This window comes from Chiloscyllium plagiosum, unplaced genomic scaffold (genome assembly GCF_037043375.1).
Source record: "Chiloscyllium plagiosum isolate Xiang-an unplaced genomic scaffold, Cpla_swu_hap1 HiC_scaffold_12, whole genome shotgun sequence".
NCBI classification, from domain to species: Eukaryota; Metazoa; Chordata; class Chondrichthyes; order Orectolobiformes; family Hemiscylliidae; genus Chiloscyllium; species Chiloscyllium plagiosum.
This window is the reverse complement of record NW_028270150.1, coordinates 88,321,730-88,337,434: the sequence shown is the minus strand read 5'-3', so window position 1 is coordinate 88,337,434 and position 15,705 is coordinate 88,321,730. Positions and strand designations below refer to the sequence as shown.

Genomic DNA, 15,705 nt, shown 5'->3' with positions numbered 1-15,705 from the left:
TCAAAAGATTTCTAGTTACTTATGACATCAAGAGATGTGGGGATAATGCCGATAATAGAGGTTGATAATCAGCCATGATCTACAGTTATGGGTTAGGCTCTCAGAGAGTTCAATGGTCTACTCCAGCTCTTACAGTTTCTAGTGGTACTAATGTTCAGCAGTTAGGTTATTTTTAACTGTTTTTTAATTTTCCATCTGGAATACAATAAATCCTGCAGTACTTAATAGCTATCTGGAAGATTGGCATGTGCTGCTTCAGAAAAGAGCACAGAAACTGGAGTGTGAACTCTTTTTGGATTTAATTTCATTGATGTTTTATTTGCCATCAAGACTTCCTCAAAGGTATGATGTTACATCATTGCACGCAGTTTCAATATGTCATAACTAGTATCAGGTCTAGTCTGAATGCACAACTAGGTAAGAATCCTGATTGGGCAATTAAACTGGTGTGTTTCTTTCCTGGAAGCAAAATCAACTTTATTTGAGAACCTGGCCCAATATATTGGAATGAAATTAACACTTCAATTAACTTAAATTCCAGAAGCATGTTGCTAAAATAGCTAAGACAAACTTCAAGATCACTTAGCCAGCAGTAACATCCTGATCAACAAAAATATTGTTGAAAGTCTGACCTTTAGTCTGCTTTTAGTCTTATATTCCGGCAGGGGGCACCTTTTCTGTGTGTATCTATCTGTTTGAAAGGCTATTTGCCCCTTGATTTCCAGCTATTCAACTATTTTGGTTTGGCACAGTTACCAACTTATCTGCGGATTTGTTTATAACCACAAACTTTACAATTGTAAGGGTTTTCACTTCTCGTGATATTCCCAATCCATGCCACAGTCCTTTGTTCTCAACAAACTACAACTTCTACTCACACTCCTACTTCATTCTGGACAATCGCAAATAGATCTGCCCCTGCTCTGACCAGAATTCCATTTGCAAGTTTGCAATCTTTTCCCAGGGCTATGTTTGCTTCCAAGTCCACCTTCAGAATTCATAATGCGTTTTCTGGCCTTCCATATCTTTCCACATCCCTCATTTTGCCAATCCATGGATCTTTCCTCATATTCTTCATGTTGCACACTTAGCTCATATTTGTGTTTCCCTGCTCTCCTAATAATAATGCATTCCTCTACTTATTGGTTAGCATATACATTATTTTTAGTTGTTGACCTCTGGCAAAAAGCTTTGTCCTGAATTTCTGTATCATCTTATCCATTCAGTCAGCCTGTCACCTGCCATAATCTGATCCTTATTATTGTCCAACATATGCATATGGTGCCAGTCATTCTTTACATCTGCCCACAGACTTTCCATAGGGTTAAAGTGATAATTTGTTGTTAGTGGGGCATTCAAAAGACACTGGAAAAGCACAGGTCAGGCAGCATCAGAGGAGCAGGAGAATCGACGTTTCGGGCAAAAACCCAGTCAGGAATGAGACTGGTGGCTCAGCGGTTAACACTGGTGCCTCAAAGTGCCAGGGGTCTGCGTTCGAAACCAGCGTTAGGTGACTGTGTGTAGTTTGCACATTCTCCCAATGTCCGCAAAAAAAAACAGCTTCATTCTTGATGAAGGGCTTTTGCCCGAAACGTTGATTCTCCTGCACCACGAATGCTGCCTGACCTCTGTTTTTCCAGCACCAAACTTAGTTGTTGACCTCTGGCAAAAAGCTTTGTCCTGAATTTCTGTATCATCTTTCTGTATCATGCTCTGATCTCCAGCATCTGCAGTCATCACTTTCTCTATTCAAAAAGCATCTTCAACCTGCATGAACAGGGCAAACAAATCTCTATCTTCTTAACCAGGTTGATGATTTATTAATGAGGCATATAGTCTGAACCATGAAATGTATGATAGGAAAAGAGAACCCCATGTCAATTCAGGTGTAGAAGTGAAATAGAAACATATAGAGAATCAGGAGTAGGTCATTCAGCCCTTTGAGCCTGCTCTGCTATTCAATACAATCAAGGCTGATCATCCAACTCAGCACATGTTCCTGCCTTCTCCCCATATCCGTTGATTCCTTTAGCTTTAAGAAACATATCCATCTCCTTCTTGAAAATATTCAATGTTTTAGTCTCAACCATTTCTTGTGGCATGGAATTCCACAGGCTCACCAGTCTCTGGGTGAAGAAATTGCTCATCTCAGTCTAAATAGCTTTTTTCCTTAGACTATGGCCCCTGGCTGTTGACTCCCCAGTCATTAAAAGTATTTATGAGATCCCGCCTCTTTCTTCTAAGAAAGTGAATTTAGTCCTAGCTGATTCAGTCCTGCATCCCAGTAATTAGTCTGGTAAACATCCTATGCACTCCCTCAATAGCCATTAAACCCTTTCTCGGACCAGGAGACCAAAACTACACAGAATACTTCATATGTGATCTCACCAAGATCTTGTACAGCTGCAGCAAGACATCCCTCCTCCTATACTCAAATCCTCTCACTATGTAGGCCAATATACCATGTATCTACTTCAGCAGCTGCTGCACCTGCACGCTTACTTTCTGTGACTGGTGTTGCACCTCCCATTTTCAAACTATCACCATTCAGATTATAATCTTCCAGCCTGATGTTGCTACCAAAGTGGATAACCTCACACATTCATTTTATACTGCACTTGCCATGTATTTGCTCACTTACTTACCTTGTTGAAATCACCCTGAAGTTTCTGTCATTCTCCTCACAGTATACCCTTCCATCCACTTTGGTCTTATCTGCAAACCTGGACATTTGATACACAGCTTCTTCATCCAAATCAATAATATGTATTGTGAAAGCTCAAGTCCAAGCACTGATTGATCACTTTGGTACCTCACCAGTCACTGGCTGCCACTTGGAAAAACGTACATTTATTCCTCTTCATTTCCTGGCTGCCAACCAGTTCTCAATCCATTTCAGGACTTTCAATCCCATACACTTTAATTTTGCACATCAATCTCTTATGTGGGATCTTATCAAAAGCTCTCTGAAAATGCAAGTAAACAACTACTGGCTCCACTCTTCTAATTACATCCTCAGTACTTTTGAGGGGGTCAATGTAAAACCCCTACTGTTCTATCCCTTACTGTTTCTAAGCTCAACCCATACAGATTGTACTTCACCAGAGCTGATAACCTTCCTCACAATCACATTACTTTACTTTTCCTTTTTTTTTTTAAAATCAGCAGTGCTACTCCATCTCCTTTTCCTTGTCTAAGCTTTCTAAAAACTGAAAACCCGAGATATTCAACTTCATCCCTAGTCACCCTGCAGTTACATCTCTGTAATCCCCACCATATCTAACTTATCTAGATCTAATTACATGATTAATACATTTAAGTTTTGCAAATACTCCACACATGAAAATCCATAGTGTGATAATGCTACTCCTTTAACAAGGCTAGGTTGTCCTTGGGAGTTTTTTTCTCCCTCAAGAGGGGTCATAAATGCAGAGGTTCCGGGGTGTCTGATTTGAATGGATTTTAGGGCCATTTGATTATTGATAATGCCACTGGCAAGAGGCTTTCAAGTTAAAAAAAAACACTTGCACAATGAAAGGGGAGCGGCCAGTTCTCCCAGCTCAGCTTGTCTCTCATTTGTTTTGGGTTCAGAGCTGCTGGTCAGTTATTAACAGGGAATTCAAAAGAAACAGCAACATGGAAAAAAAGGTGTTCCATACTGAATCCCTCTGACATCTCTCTCCTGTAAGACAAGTGTTTGATTTTCCCTTCTTTGCCAAGGGGTGTTTCTGGGGATTGTTGCAAGAGTTTGGAACAGCATCATTAAGTTAGGATAATCTGTTGGGTTTTCAGATAGGTTAAGTTATTCTATATTTGGTTCTCTTTGTATTTCATTCAGTGAGCTTGCAAATGAATTCTGTTTTGTTTAAAGCCAAAGGGCTTTGACCAGCTGCATCACTCCTGGAATATCCATATTACACTTGCTCAAAACAACTAGAAGAGAGTGTGTCTGGGCTACCTTCTTGAAAATATTTTGAGGGGGTTTGGTCCGTAACAGGTTGGGGGGGTTTGTCCAGCATTTGTTCCATAGTTCCGATTCGAGATGAGGGTTGCTGGACTCTAAGGCAGTGAGTGGCAGGTGTTTGTGTCTTCTGTTTTGGGTGTTGATTTTGGTTGTTTGAACGGTGCTTGTCATAGCAATGGTGATTTCAGTCACTAAGAGTCTACTGGGGATGGAAGAAGTGACCTTGGGGGTTTTACAAAAGGTGATTAAGGCCAAGTTGCTGGAATTAGCAGAGAAGCTGGCGTTGGAGCTGCCTCCTTCCGTGAGGAAAGGAGGATAATTACAGCAATAGCTCGGAATTTACATTTGCTGGAAACACCATCAGAATCTTTAGACTGACTAAAATTCAATTGAAAATGAAGCAGCTTAAGTTAGCGGGAAAAGAAAAGGGCAAAAAAAATGAAACTATTTGAATTACGATTAAAAGCAGAGGAAAGAGAAAAAGAATGAATCACTTTGGCAGAAGAGAGAGAGAGAGAGAGAGAGAGAGAGAGAGAGAGAGAGAGAGAGAGAGAGAGAGAGAGAGAGAGAGAGAGAGAGAGAGAGAGAGAGGAAGTTTGAATTTAATAAGTTGCAACATTACTTCAGGAAGTGAATTTTTGAGAACTCATGTAGAAAAGCAAAAAGTTAAAACGGCAAGATTAGCAGCTGAAATGGCTGATAATTATGAGTTGATCCATAAACCAAAGTTTGGCTTTCAACATCAGTTTCAATCAATGAGGGATAGAAATTGGGGGAGGGGGGGGAAGCGAAACCCTCACATGGAAAGGGAAAGGTCGATCTCGGTGAAGAATCAAAGGATAAACTTACCACAGGGTTAAAAAAACCCTTGAAGGGGAAAGAGAAGTTAAACAGCTCTGGTGTGCTCACTGCAATAAAGTACACCACATGAAATCACAGTATAGGTGGGTTAGGGAAAGCACTGGAAGTCATATGTCAGAAAATAGGATAAGCCAGTGAACTGGCTTCACAAACTTCACAACAGAATTATCCAAGGAAGTTATGGACAGCTGAGGAATAAAACAATTCCAATCTACTACATACCATCCAGTGTCACAGGAAGAACTAGAAAAAAGTGGCATCAGACATTAAAGACCATGTTGAGGCTTATAGTCAAAACTATCCAGGTGATTGGGATAAGGGAATTCCGTCTGTACTTTTTTCCATTAGAGATGCACCAAATTAATCAACCAAATTCAGTCCCATTTGAATTAGGTTTTGGGCATGATGTGAGAGGACTGCTAAAACTGATTAAGGAAAATTGTTAAGTCAGGATTCAGAGATCAAAGTTTTGGATTGTGTATCAGATTTTACGGTACGATTAAATAGAACGGGGGAAATTGGCTAGACAGCATTTAAAAATACCATAGCATACAATGAAACGAGAAGCAGACAAGAAATTAAAAACTCACAATTTTGCTATCAGCAATTAAGTGTTGGTGTTACTTCCAGTGATAGGTGAATCTTTAAAAGCAAGGGTTAGAGATCGAGTGAGGTGAACTATTTGATAAGGACTCCAGACAGAAAGAAATTTGTGTCATGCGAATATGCTCAGAAGGTATTTTGATAGGTAAGGAAAGCAAAAGGAGACTGTGTTACTGGTCACAACATAGAGTGAAGAACCAAGTTCAATTGGACAATGAGGAAGTTGTCAAAAATTGGGATAAATTATTGAGTTACCTTCCAGAGAAAAATCAAAATTACATGGAAGAATTATTACTATCGCTTGGGGAAGAAATGTATAAATAAGCTGGGAAGTACCAAACTAATTATGCATGATGTAGATATTGGTTCCAATTAAGCAACATCCTTACAGGCATAACCCTCAAGTTGGCACAGATTCAAAAGGAAATTGAACACATGCTCCAAGACGACATAATTGAAGTGAGTTACAGTGATCAGAGCTCACCCATAGTAATGGTGCCTAAACCAGATGGTACCCAACGGTTATGTGCAGACTATTGCAAAGACTGATGCATATCAGATTCTGCATTTGGAAGACTGTTCTGAAAAGATGGGACAAGCAACTTATATTTCTAAGTTGGACTTGTTCAAAGGATACTGGCAGGTACCTTTGTCCGAAAGAGCAAAGAAAATTTCGGATTTTGTAATGCTGAATGGACTGTATCTGTTTAAAGTCACACCATTTGGTATCAGAAATGCACCAGCCACATTTCAGAGACTAACCAATTAGGTAATTTCTTGATTACCAAATTGTATCATATATATAGATGACTTGGTGATAATTGTTCAATCTACTTCAGAAAGCAGGCTTGGTGAAAAATCTGGCTAAAAGTGAATTTGCCAAAGCCCAAGTCACCTTCCTGGGCCATGTTATTGGACATGGACAAATGGCCCCATGGGATGCAAAAACAAAGGTAATTGGGGCGTTTCCCATATCCTTGACAAAAAGTGCAGTACTACTGTTCCTGGGATGGAGTGGATTTTATCAGAAATTCGTACCAAATTTTAGCAGTGTGCCTGCTCCACTCACTGAATTACTAAAGAAAGGCAGTGGAGAGTGGACCGTCAGAAAGCATTTGACAGCCTGAAACTTGTTAACCACTGCCCCAGTGTTTGCCACACCTAATTATGCAAAGCCATTCAATACGGCTACCAATGCGAGCGATTTGGGTGTTGATGCTATGCTTTTACAGGAAGATGTCGAGCAGATGGAAAGACTTCTCAGTTTTTTTCTCCAGGAAATTGAACATTCATCAGCAAAAGTATTCAACAGTTGAGAAGGATACTTTGAGTTTGCTGTTGATGTTAACAACATTTCAATGTTTATGTTACCAGTAATGTATCTGAGACAATCATATACACTGATCATAACCCATTGTGGAGAAATTCCAGACTGTTTAGATGAAGCCTGTTGTTACAGCCATTCAATTTAAAAATTGTGCATGTTGCAGGATGAGAAAACATGATTGCTGACACATTATCGAGACTTGGATGAGAAACGAAGGCTGAGTAAAATACACTGTAATTGACTATAAACATGCACTCTAAAGTCTATGTAATGTATCTGGGTATTGTAATGTACTAACAACTTAAGATTGTTAGGTGTTAAAATGAAGCCATCTTTGGATATTGATTGTTCATTATTTTTAAGTGGGAGTACGATGATGCTGCTCCTTTAACGAGGTTAGATTGTCCTTGGGATTTTTCAGAGGGGTCGTAAACGCAGAGGTTCCAGGGTGTCAGGTTTGATTGGGTTTTAGGGCCAACTTGATTAGAGCTACCAGATACTGCCTCAGGAAAAAGGCTTTCAAATTAAAAAAAACACTCGTACCGTGAAAGGTAAGTGGCCAGTTCTCCCAGCTCAGCTTGTCTCTGGTTTGGTTTTGAGCAGTCTTGCTGTTCAGAGCTGCTGGTCAGTTGTTAGCTGGGAATCCAAAAGAAACAGCTACATTGAAGGTGTTCCATGCTAAATCCCTCTGACATCTCTCTCTCTCTGCAAGTCCGTGTGTTTGATTTTACCATTTTGTGCCAAGGGGTGTTTATGGGGATTGTTGCAGGAATTTGGAACAGCATCATTAAATTAGGATAATCTGTTGGGTGTTTGGATAGATCAAGTTATTCTATATTCAGTTCTCTTGTTTGTTTCTCATTCGGTAATCTTGCAAATGAATTTTGTTTTGTTTAAAGACGAGGGGTTCTGACCAGCTGCATCACTCCTGGAATATCCATATTACACTTGCTCAAAACAACTAGAAAAGTTAGGGTCTGAGCTACCTTCGTGAAAATGTTTTGAGCGGGTCTGGCCTAGTCCATAACAATTGCCTTAAGACTTGCCTTTTCAGCATCCTGAGAACATAGAACAATGCAGTGCAGATCAGGCTCTTCAGCCCTCAATGTTGCACCAACCTGTGAACTAATCTAATCCCATCCCCCCCCACACTATCCCAATGTCATCCATAGGACTATTTAAAACACTCACTTATATAGCTGAGGGGAAAAAAAAATAATCCTTCCTTTCTCAGAAACTTCTGCTGTCCGATGTCAGATGTAAAGATTTAAATTAGTGTCTCATCTTTCCCGGCAGGCTCCTGGTCCAACCGCCCGCTCTTCCTGCTGCTGAAAACAGAAATGGAGGGCTCCAATGTTCAAGGTAGTGTTTTAAAGATTTAAATTAGTGACTCAACTTTTCCAGCAGGCCCCTGGTCCAAGCTCCCCTTTTCCTGCTCCCATTTACTGTGGGCCTGCTCAATCCTAGCCCTTGAATTTCCTGCCTATCATCTTTTACATTTCGCCATTATGTCTTTTGCTTTCTTCCTTATTTCCCTCAAATCTGTCTCCCTTTGCAAGTTCCCATCCCCCTGCCATCTTAGTTTAAACCCCCTGACCACAGTCATAGATACATCCCCAGATTCTGGTGTCACCTCCCCCATAACCAGTCCAGATACCCCAGTAATCTGAAACCCTCCCTCTTGCACCATTTCTCCAACCATGTGTTCATCTGATATATCCTGCTTATTCTACACTGACTACCACGTGGCACTTATAAGTTCCCTTGTTTCTGACTGCAGGGGACCTATATTCATCTTTACTGATCTTTTTCCTTCCCCATACCTAGAAACTTTTACTATCATTTTGTATGATTCCTACAAGCTTACTCTGGTACTCTACTTTCCTCCTCTTAATCAGTTTTTTTTGGTCTGCTTTTGTTGGAGTTTAATATTGCTTCCAAACCTCAGGTTTGAGCCAATTTGTTTGCTTCTTCCTTTTTAATAATTTAATACTTTCCCTAACTTCTCTTATTAACCACATTTCCCATTTTATTTTTGTGCAAGAGTGGGATTAATAACTTTCACAGTTCATCCAAGTGCTCTCTAATCCATTTTTGTTATTACCTATCTATATCATCCAGTTAAGGGATTAGGAGGGAAAGAGTGATTGGACTAAAGACTACAAAATGGAACAAAAATCACAAACTGAAATCTAAAGATTTAACTTTCAGCTAAATAGAGGTGATTTCAAAATATCTAACACTTATCAATGTTATTAAAAGTATGTTTTAACTGGTACTGCAAAGCCCTAACATTTTTGCGGCTAATTTGATTCACATCTACGACACAATTACAGGTACATCACACCATTTAATGCTTTTGAATGGCACTAAGCCATGATGACAATACTATTTTTGTGAAATTAATGGACAGTACTGCATCTTGGACAGCAACTTCCAGCTGTAACTGCACAAGTCTGCTTGATTTGTGCTTTAATTATAGAGAGAAATTATCATCATCGTCTGGGCTGTTAAATCAACTCCTCTTTTCATCAGGGAACTGATTTATCAATCAATCAGTGTTGGTTCTCTCCTTTCTCTCAAAGTCCTCCATCAACAGCAGCCGTTAACAAAAATTATAATGCACAATTTGAGACTGCATTTATTTGGATTTAGTTAAATATTGATCAAGGTACATACCATTAGATTGCTGAAGGAAACTTATCATTTGCATGCACAAACAAGGTGAACTAAAAACTTAAACATAAAATGGGTATAATAATAAAATAGATTCTAAAACATCATTTGGAGAGAACAGTTTTCCTTCGATCCTATTAACTGACCAGTGACATATTCAAGCCTCATCTCTTACCCAAACAACCAATGTTTCCATCCAATCCAATATAATTGAGATCAAAATCAGCTGCTTGCTTGTCTTGTTCATCCTCTTGACTCCAGTCCTGCTGGGCAAAAATATCCTTCTGTCGATAGGCGGCATTAGAATCAAAGTTTATCTTTGCATCCATGCACAACACTGCAAACAAAAGAAAACGGTGTCTAAAAATGCATTATTAATAGATAAGTAATTTTAATAAATGGTTGTCAACAGTTAATAATTGCTTGCATTGTAGAGTTGTCAACTGCCAAATGATAACCAATTAGTCAGGCCAACCCATAAAAATTTAATGAGGTCCAATGACGCAAGAGCATCATGGGAGCAGCATTAGCTCTCATGCAGATGAAAGCAGTGGGAAAACACTCCAATCATTTTACTGTCAAGTTAAAGGGACAGTTATGTGTTGAGTGTACTTGTGGTCATTACCAGTGCTCATTAGCATCCAATAATATTTTCCTCAATATTATTTGAACTGTAGTAAGTAGAAACAGTGGGTGCAACCAGGATACTTGGCCTTTTTAACTTTTTTTTTAAAAAAAGGGACATGTGGAAACATGCATGCTGTATTGTAGGAAAAGGAGGCATTTGAAAAAATGCATTTAAATCAATTTGTTTTTCTAAAACATCAATATCACACAAAAAATAAAGTACACTGCAAAAATAACTAAGGTTACATATGGTGTTGTGAATATTTTGCTATAAATGTGTCCACAGCTAATGAATATAAAAGATATGAATCATTAATTGTGATTTACTATCAAGGTAGAGACAGATTCAAGTTACAGGAGATTGTTTCCCAATCTCTGACAGCTTCTTTAATAGATGATCATTTAAATGTGCAGAAACGATTGATACAAAGACTTTATTGAATTTGGTAGTAAAGGCATTGATTCTTGGCTCATGATATCACTTTGCTGGAGGCTAACATGTTTTCTGCTCTTCCATTCTAAATGGATGAAGTTATTGACTGTGTGCAATACAAATGCAGAACTAACCAGAGTGACTGTCCATCTAATTACATGTTTAGAAAACCTCAGCACACTAACTCCTAAAATATGTGTTCTTTTAAGTCTCTGAAAATCCAGTCAATATGACATTGGTCCAGTTTTTCCCTCTAAATTTGCACTATTATGTCATGAGAACAGTTTCACTTGGAAAAATTCCATAAAATGAAGTTTCTTAAGCCATGCCATAACTTTTCCAGATTTTTACAGTGCTCCACTATTTCTTTCACGGAAACACTGGAAAAAAATTCAGAAATAATCAGTTTAAAGGACCAGTTTAAAGTTCCACCACAGAACACACCAGATGGCCTCCTTCTTTAGAGACTGCAATTTCCCTTCCCACGTGGTTAAAGATGCCCTCCAATGCATCTGGTCCACATCCCGCACCTCCGCCCTCAGACCCCACCCCTCCAACCATAACAAGGACAGAATGCCTCTGGTGCTCACCTTCCACCCTTCGCATAAACCAAATCATCTGCCAACATTTCCGCCACCTCCAAAACAGACCCCACCACCAGGGATATATTTCCCTCCCCACGCCTTTCCGCCTTCCGCAAAGACTATTCCCTCCGTGACTACCTGTCAGGTGCACGCCCCCCTACAAACCACCCTCCCATCCTGGCACTTTCCCCTGCCACCGCAGGAATTGCAATAGCTGCGCCCACACCTCCTCCCTCACCTCCATCCAAGGCCCCAAAGGAGCCTTCCACATCCAAAGTTTTACCTGCACATCCACCAATATCATTTATTGTATCCGTTGCTCCCGATGCGGTCTCCTCTACGTTGGGGAGACTGGAAGCCTCCTAGCAGAGTGCTTTAGGGAACATCTGCGGGACACCCGCACCAATCAACCACACTGCCCTGTGGCCCAACATTTCAACTCCCCTTCCCACTCTACCGAGGACATGGAGGTTCTGGGCCTCCTTCACCACTGCTCCCTTACCACCAGACACCTGGAGGAAGAACGCCTCATCTTCCGCCTCGGAACACTTCAGCCCCAGAGCATCAATGTGGACTTCATCAGTTTCCTCATTTCCCCTTTCCCCCACCTCACCCCAGTTCTAAACTTCCAGCTCAGCACTGTCCCCATGACTTGTCCTACCTGCCTATCTTCTTTTTCACCTATCCACTCCACCCTCTCGCCCCCGACCTATCACCTTCATCCCCTCCCCCGCTCACCTATTGTACTCTATGCTACTTTCTCCCTACCCCCACCCTCCTCTCACTTATCTCTCCACCCTTCAGGCTCTCTGCCTGTATTCCTGAAGGGCTTTAGCCCGAAACGTCGATTTTACTGCTCCTCGGATACTACCTGAACTGCTGTGCTTTTCCAGCACCACTAATCCAGAATCTGGTTTCCAGCATCTGCAGTCATTGTTTTTACCTAGTTTAAAAAGGACCAACCAAGCCTTCTTGGCATAAACATCCTATTAGTAAATATTATCAGGCAAATTTGAAATAGAAATAAACATTTGTACATTACCGATCCCAGAGGCATCTTCCACCATGGGATTTATCTCAAGCATACTGGCATCATATCTGATAAACAGCTCATACAATTTGATCATATTCTCTGCTGCATCTTCTATCACATTATTTGGAAACCCCATTTTCTGTGCAAGCTGGAAAAATGATGTTCAAGTGAAACTAACATTGAAATAATAAATATTTTAAAACAGTTTTTGCCAAAAGATGGAACAGCTATCTAGGTCTGTATAGTTTTTTTTAAAAACTTTAAAATGACTCAAATTCGAGGGCAGAAAGCTCAAGTTCTAAAGTAACAATTCAGAAAATACTGAAAAAGCACAGGATACTTTATAACAAAGTAAAGGGTTCTTGTGGTGCAGTTGTATAATGAACCTCTGGGCCATTTGGCCCAGGTTCAAATCCCACCTGCTCCAGAGGTGGAAACTAACACCTCTGAACAGATTGAACAGTAACTAACTAAATAGTCCTAAATTGTTTGTTGAATTGCTTCGGAGATAAGATTTACCTCTGAACCAGAAAGTCACGTGCTCAAATTTCATATGAGATTTTGTCACATAACTATTTTAGCGTAGTCCTGTGAGATTACATCTTTCCATGAAGTTAAAACAAAAGTCTTATCCATCCTCTCAGATAGATGTAAAAATCTTCACAGCATTAATCTAAGAATAGCAGGAATGTTCTCTTGGTGTCGTGATGAGCATTTATTCCTTGATCATTAGACGAAGAAAATGATTATCTGGTCTTTTAGTGTCATTCATGAGACCTTGCCCTGCACAAAACCACCAGCAGGGTTTACAAAATTACAACATGGACTATGCTTCAAAGCTTATTTCACTGACTGTGAAGCACTTTAAAATGTCCAGGGCTATGAAAGGAGCTATTAGAAATACAAGGGCTATTCTTGAAATATAATCAACATTGAGATGACATTGTACCCAAGTGCTGTAAAGGATTATCCTTGCATCGGTTCTTGCAATTTCTGCAAACGCGAGATTTCCTTCCACTCGGCAATTGAGTATTGCACGTCACAGAAGATGTAAAGATCTCAGAAAGGGTATGGAGAAGTGGCCAAAAGAAAATTTTCAAAATGGAGTTGTTTTGGTAAAAGCTGGTTAGTTAATAATGAGAGGACATACCGTATATACTCGACTAATAGTCGATCTCATGTAGAAGTCAAACCCTTATTTTTGGTCAAATAACCTGGACTTTTCCATGCATCTTGTATAAAAGTCAAAGTTAGCTCTTCACAGATAACAAATCAACATTTAATGAGTCAGTGTGCCAGCCGTCACATCCCGCTCCAGCTTTCCAGTCTGCCAGTTGTTTTGCTCTGTCCTAGTCTTCCAGTCCGCTGGCTATTGTGCGGGTTTTCAGAATTATTATAATGTTTTCTTTTCTTTATTTGTTTAGAGATCAGTTGGCTGTCTGCTAATGGCACAGTATGAATTTTGACGGGCATGAAGTTTAGCCCCTCAAAAATAGTATCCATGTAATAGTTGACCCCATAAATCTAGTCTTAAAAAGTTGTCAAAAAGTTTGACTATTACTCTAGTATACACGGTACATTTAAAATTACTGATAAAAAAAAATTCACCCCGCTATTTGAAACAGAACAGCATGTTTCTTTGCTCCAATACAATACCATCAATGTCAAGTTCTTCATTAACCTAGTGGTGCAATTTGATGCCAACATCAATAATGAATAATTTCACAGGATCATAAAGAAAGCACCCCATCCATTCCCCACTCTCTCTTCCTCTGCATTCTGTAACCCACCAGTGGAGGGCTGTAATGTTCTGCAGCTCTGCCAACAAAATATAAACTCAGATTATTTTCGGTTTGTTAGGTTTTTTAGTTAATTATCTTCTAGGGTCCTTATCCGTAGAGGAGAATATCCAAATTCTGGAATGTTCTACCTTGTAAACTGTAAATGAGTTAGGTGCCTATTACATAGGCAGATTGCTGACAAATCAAATTCAGGAGAGAGAGATCTAATGGCAAGCAAATTGAAATGGGGTAGGGAGCTGTTGGCAGCTCAGCAGTATCCAAGATACTGTTGGAGCTGCGTTACCAACTCTGGTTGACAGTGTTCCTGGAGATTTAGTAGCAACAGTAGACCATTAAAACTGGGCTATCTGATTTTTATAAATCTAATTTAGATCATTATAATACTGACTACATTTCAAAAACATTTGATTATATTAATCCAAAATTGCACCTCAAAACCACAAACATTTGCAAATTGGAAACAGTGACTGGCCTTCAAAACACCTAGTCCATTTACACCATAAAACTTCAAAGTAACAGGTAACAGTGGCAGGAGAAGCTGCTTGCCATCTATCTCAACATAGACAGTTTGAAATTCCCAATGAAATGTCTTTCTTTGGAGAGATCACTGTATAATGAAATGTGTTGTAATCTAATTAGTGGTTCCAAAATTCAAATAAATTCAGTTTTAGATTTGGAATTCAGTGTAATACCTTGACAGCTTGCTCTTTTTTGACGCCTTCCATTATATCAATGGGTTCCTTAACAATTGCTTCAGGGTTTTCAGCTGCTACATCCTCAATATTAACTCCGCCCTCTGAACTGCCTATTAATACTGGCCCCTAAAAAGAGAAAAAAGTGACATACGATATTTTCAACACTAAGTGAAAACAACTGCACAATCAATCACTTTAGAAGTGATTTAAAATACAGAAGTACATTTGGACTAGACACAAAGCAGCACTCAAGATACATCACTGCATGATCCCAAAGTCAAACAAAAAAAAATAAAGAACTGCAGATGTTGAAAATATGAAACAGAAACAAATAGCTGGAGAAACTCAGGTTTAGCAGCATCTGCGGAGAGAAAGCAGAGTAAACCTTCAGAATTGAATTCTGAAGGGTCAATGAATCCGTAATGTTGACTCTGACTTTGGGGAAACCTGACACAATTGGCAGCATCTATGGAGAGAAAGCAAAGAGTTTGGCAATTAACTGCTGGTCAAAATAGATTTATTTATTCACTCCCTTTATGCAGCATTCAAGAGAAGATCAGGACATGGGCAGCAGCGAAGACCCATATTTATTGCCCACTTCCAGTTGCTCTAATGATCAGTTGTCTTGATCCACTGCAGTTCGTGTGGTTATTGTCTCATAGGTACCTGTTTTTTTGGTAACAATAGGCCAGTTAGCCTAATGTGTGTTACTGAAAATATGTTGGAGTATATTATGAAAGATGTAATAGCAGAGTACTTGGAAATACAGAAGTGATCAAGTACAGTCAGCATGGCTTCATGAAGGAGAAATTATGCCTAACAAATTTACTAGAATTCTTTAAGGAAAAAAGAAGCAGGATAGAAAAAGAAGAAGAAGAAGTGAATGTAATAGATTTGGATGTTCAGAAGGTATTTGATAAGGTACCACCCATTAGTCTACTTAATAAGATAAGAATCAATGGGATTGTAGTAGTATATTAGCATGGAGAGAGGATTGGCTAACTAATTGAAGATAGAAAGTTGGAAATAAGAGGGACATTTTCAGAATGGTAATCTGTAACTCGTGCTGTACGTCAGGGATCAACACGGAGGTCAAAGTT

General features: G+C 39.5%; 1 protein-coding gene across 2 annotated transcripts in view; it reads right to left on the bottom strand.

The window, feature by feature from the left end:
* LOC122554937 (succinate--CoA ligase [ADP-forming] subunit beta, mitochondrial-like) overlaps positions 1–15,705 on the bottom strand; it is an 89,262-nt gene that overhangs the window by 21,285 nt on the left and 52,272 nt on the right. For both annotated transcript variants that reach the window (XM_043700376.2, XM_043700377.2), the window contains exons 5-7: positions 14,603–14,731; positions 12,118–12,256; positions 9,607–9,768 (exon numbers count right to left, since the gene is read on the bottom strand). In XM_043700376.2, coding sequence (XP_043556311.2) covers positions 9,607–9,768; positions 12,118–12,256; positions 14,603–14,731 — 430 coding nt within the window. The remainder of the gene's footprint in view (positions 1–9,606; positions 9,769–12,117; positions 12,257–14,602; positions 14,732–15,705) is intronic.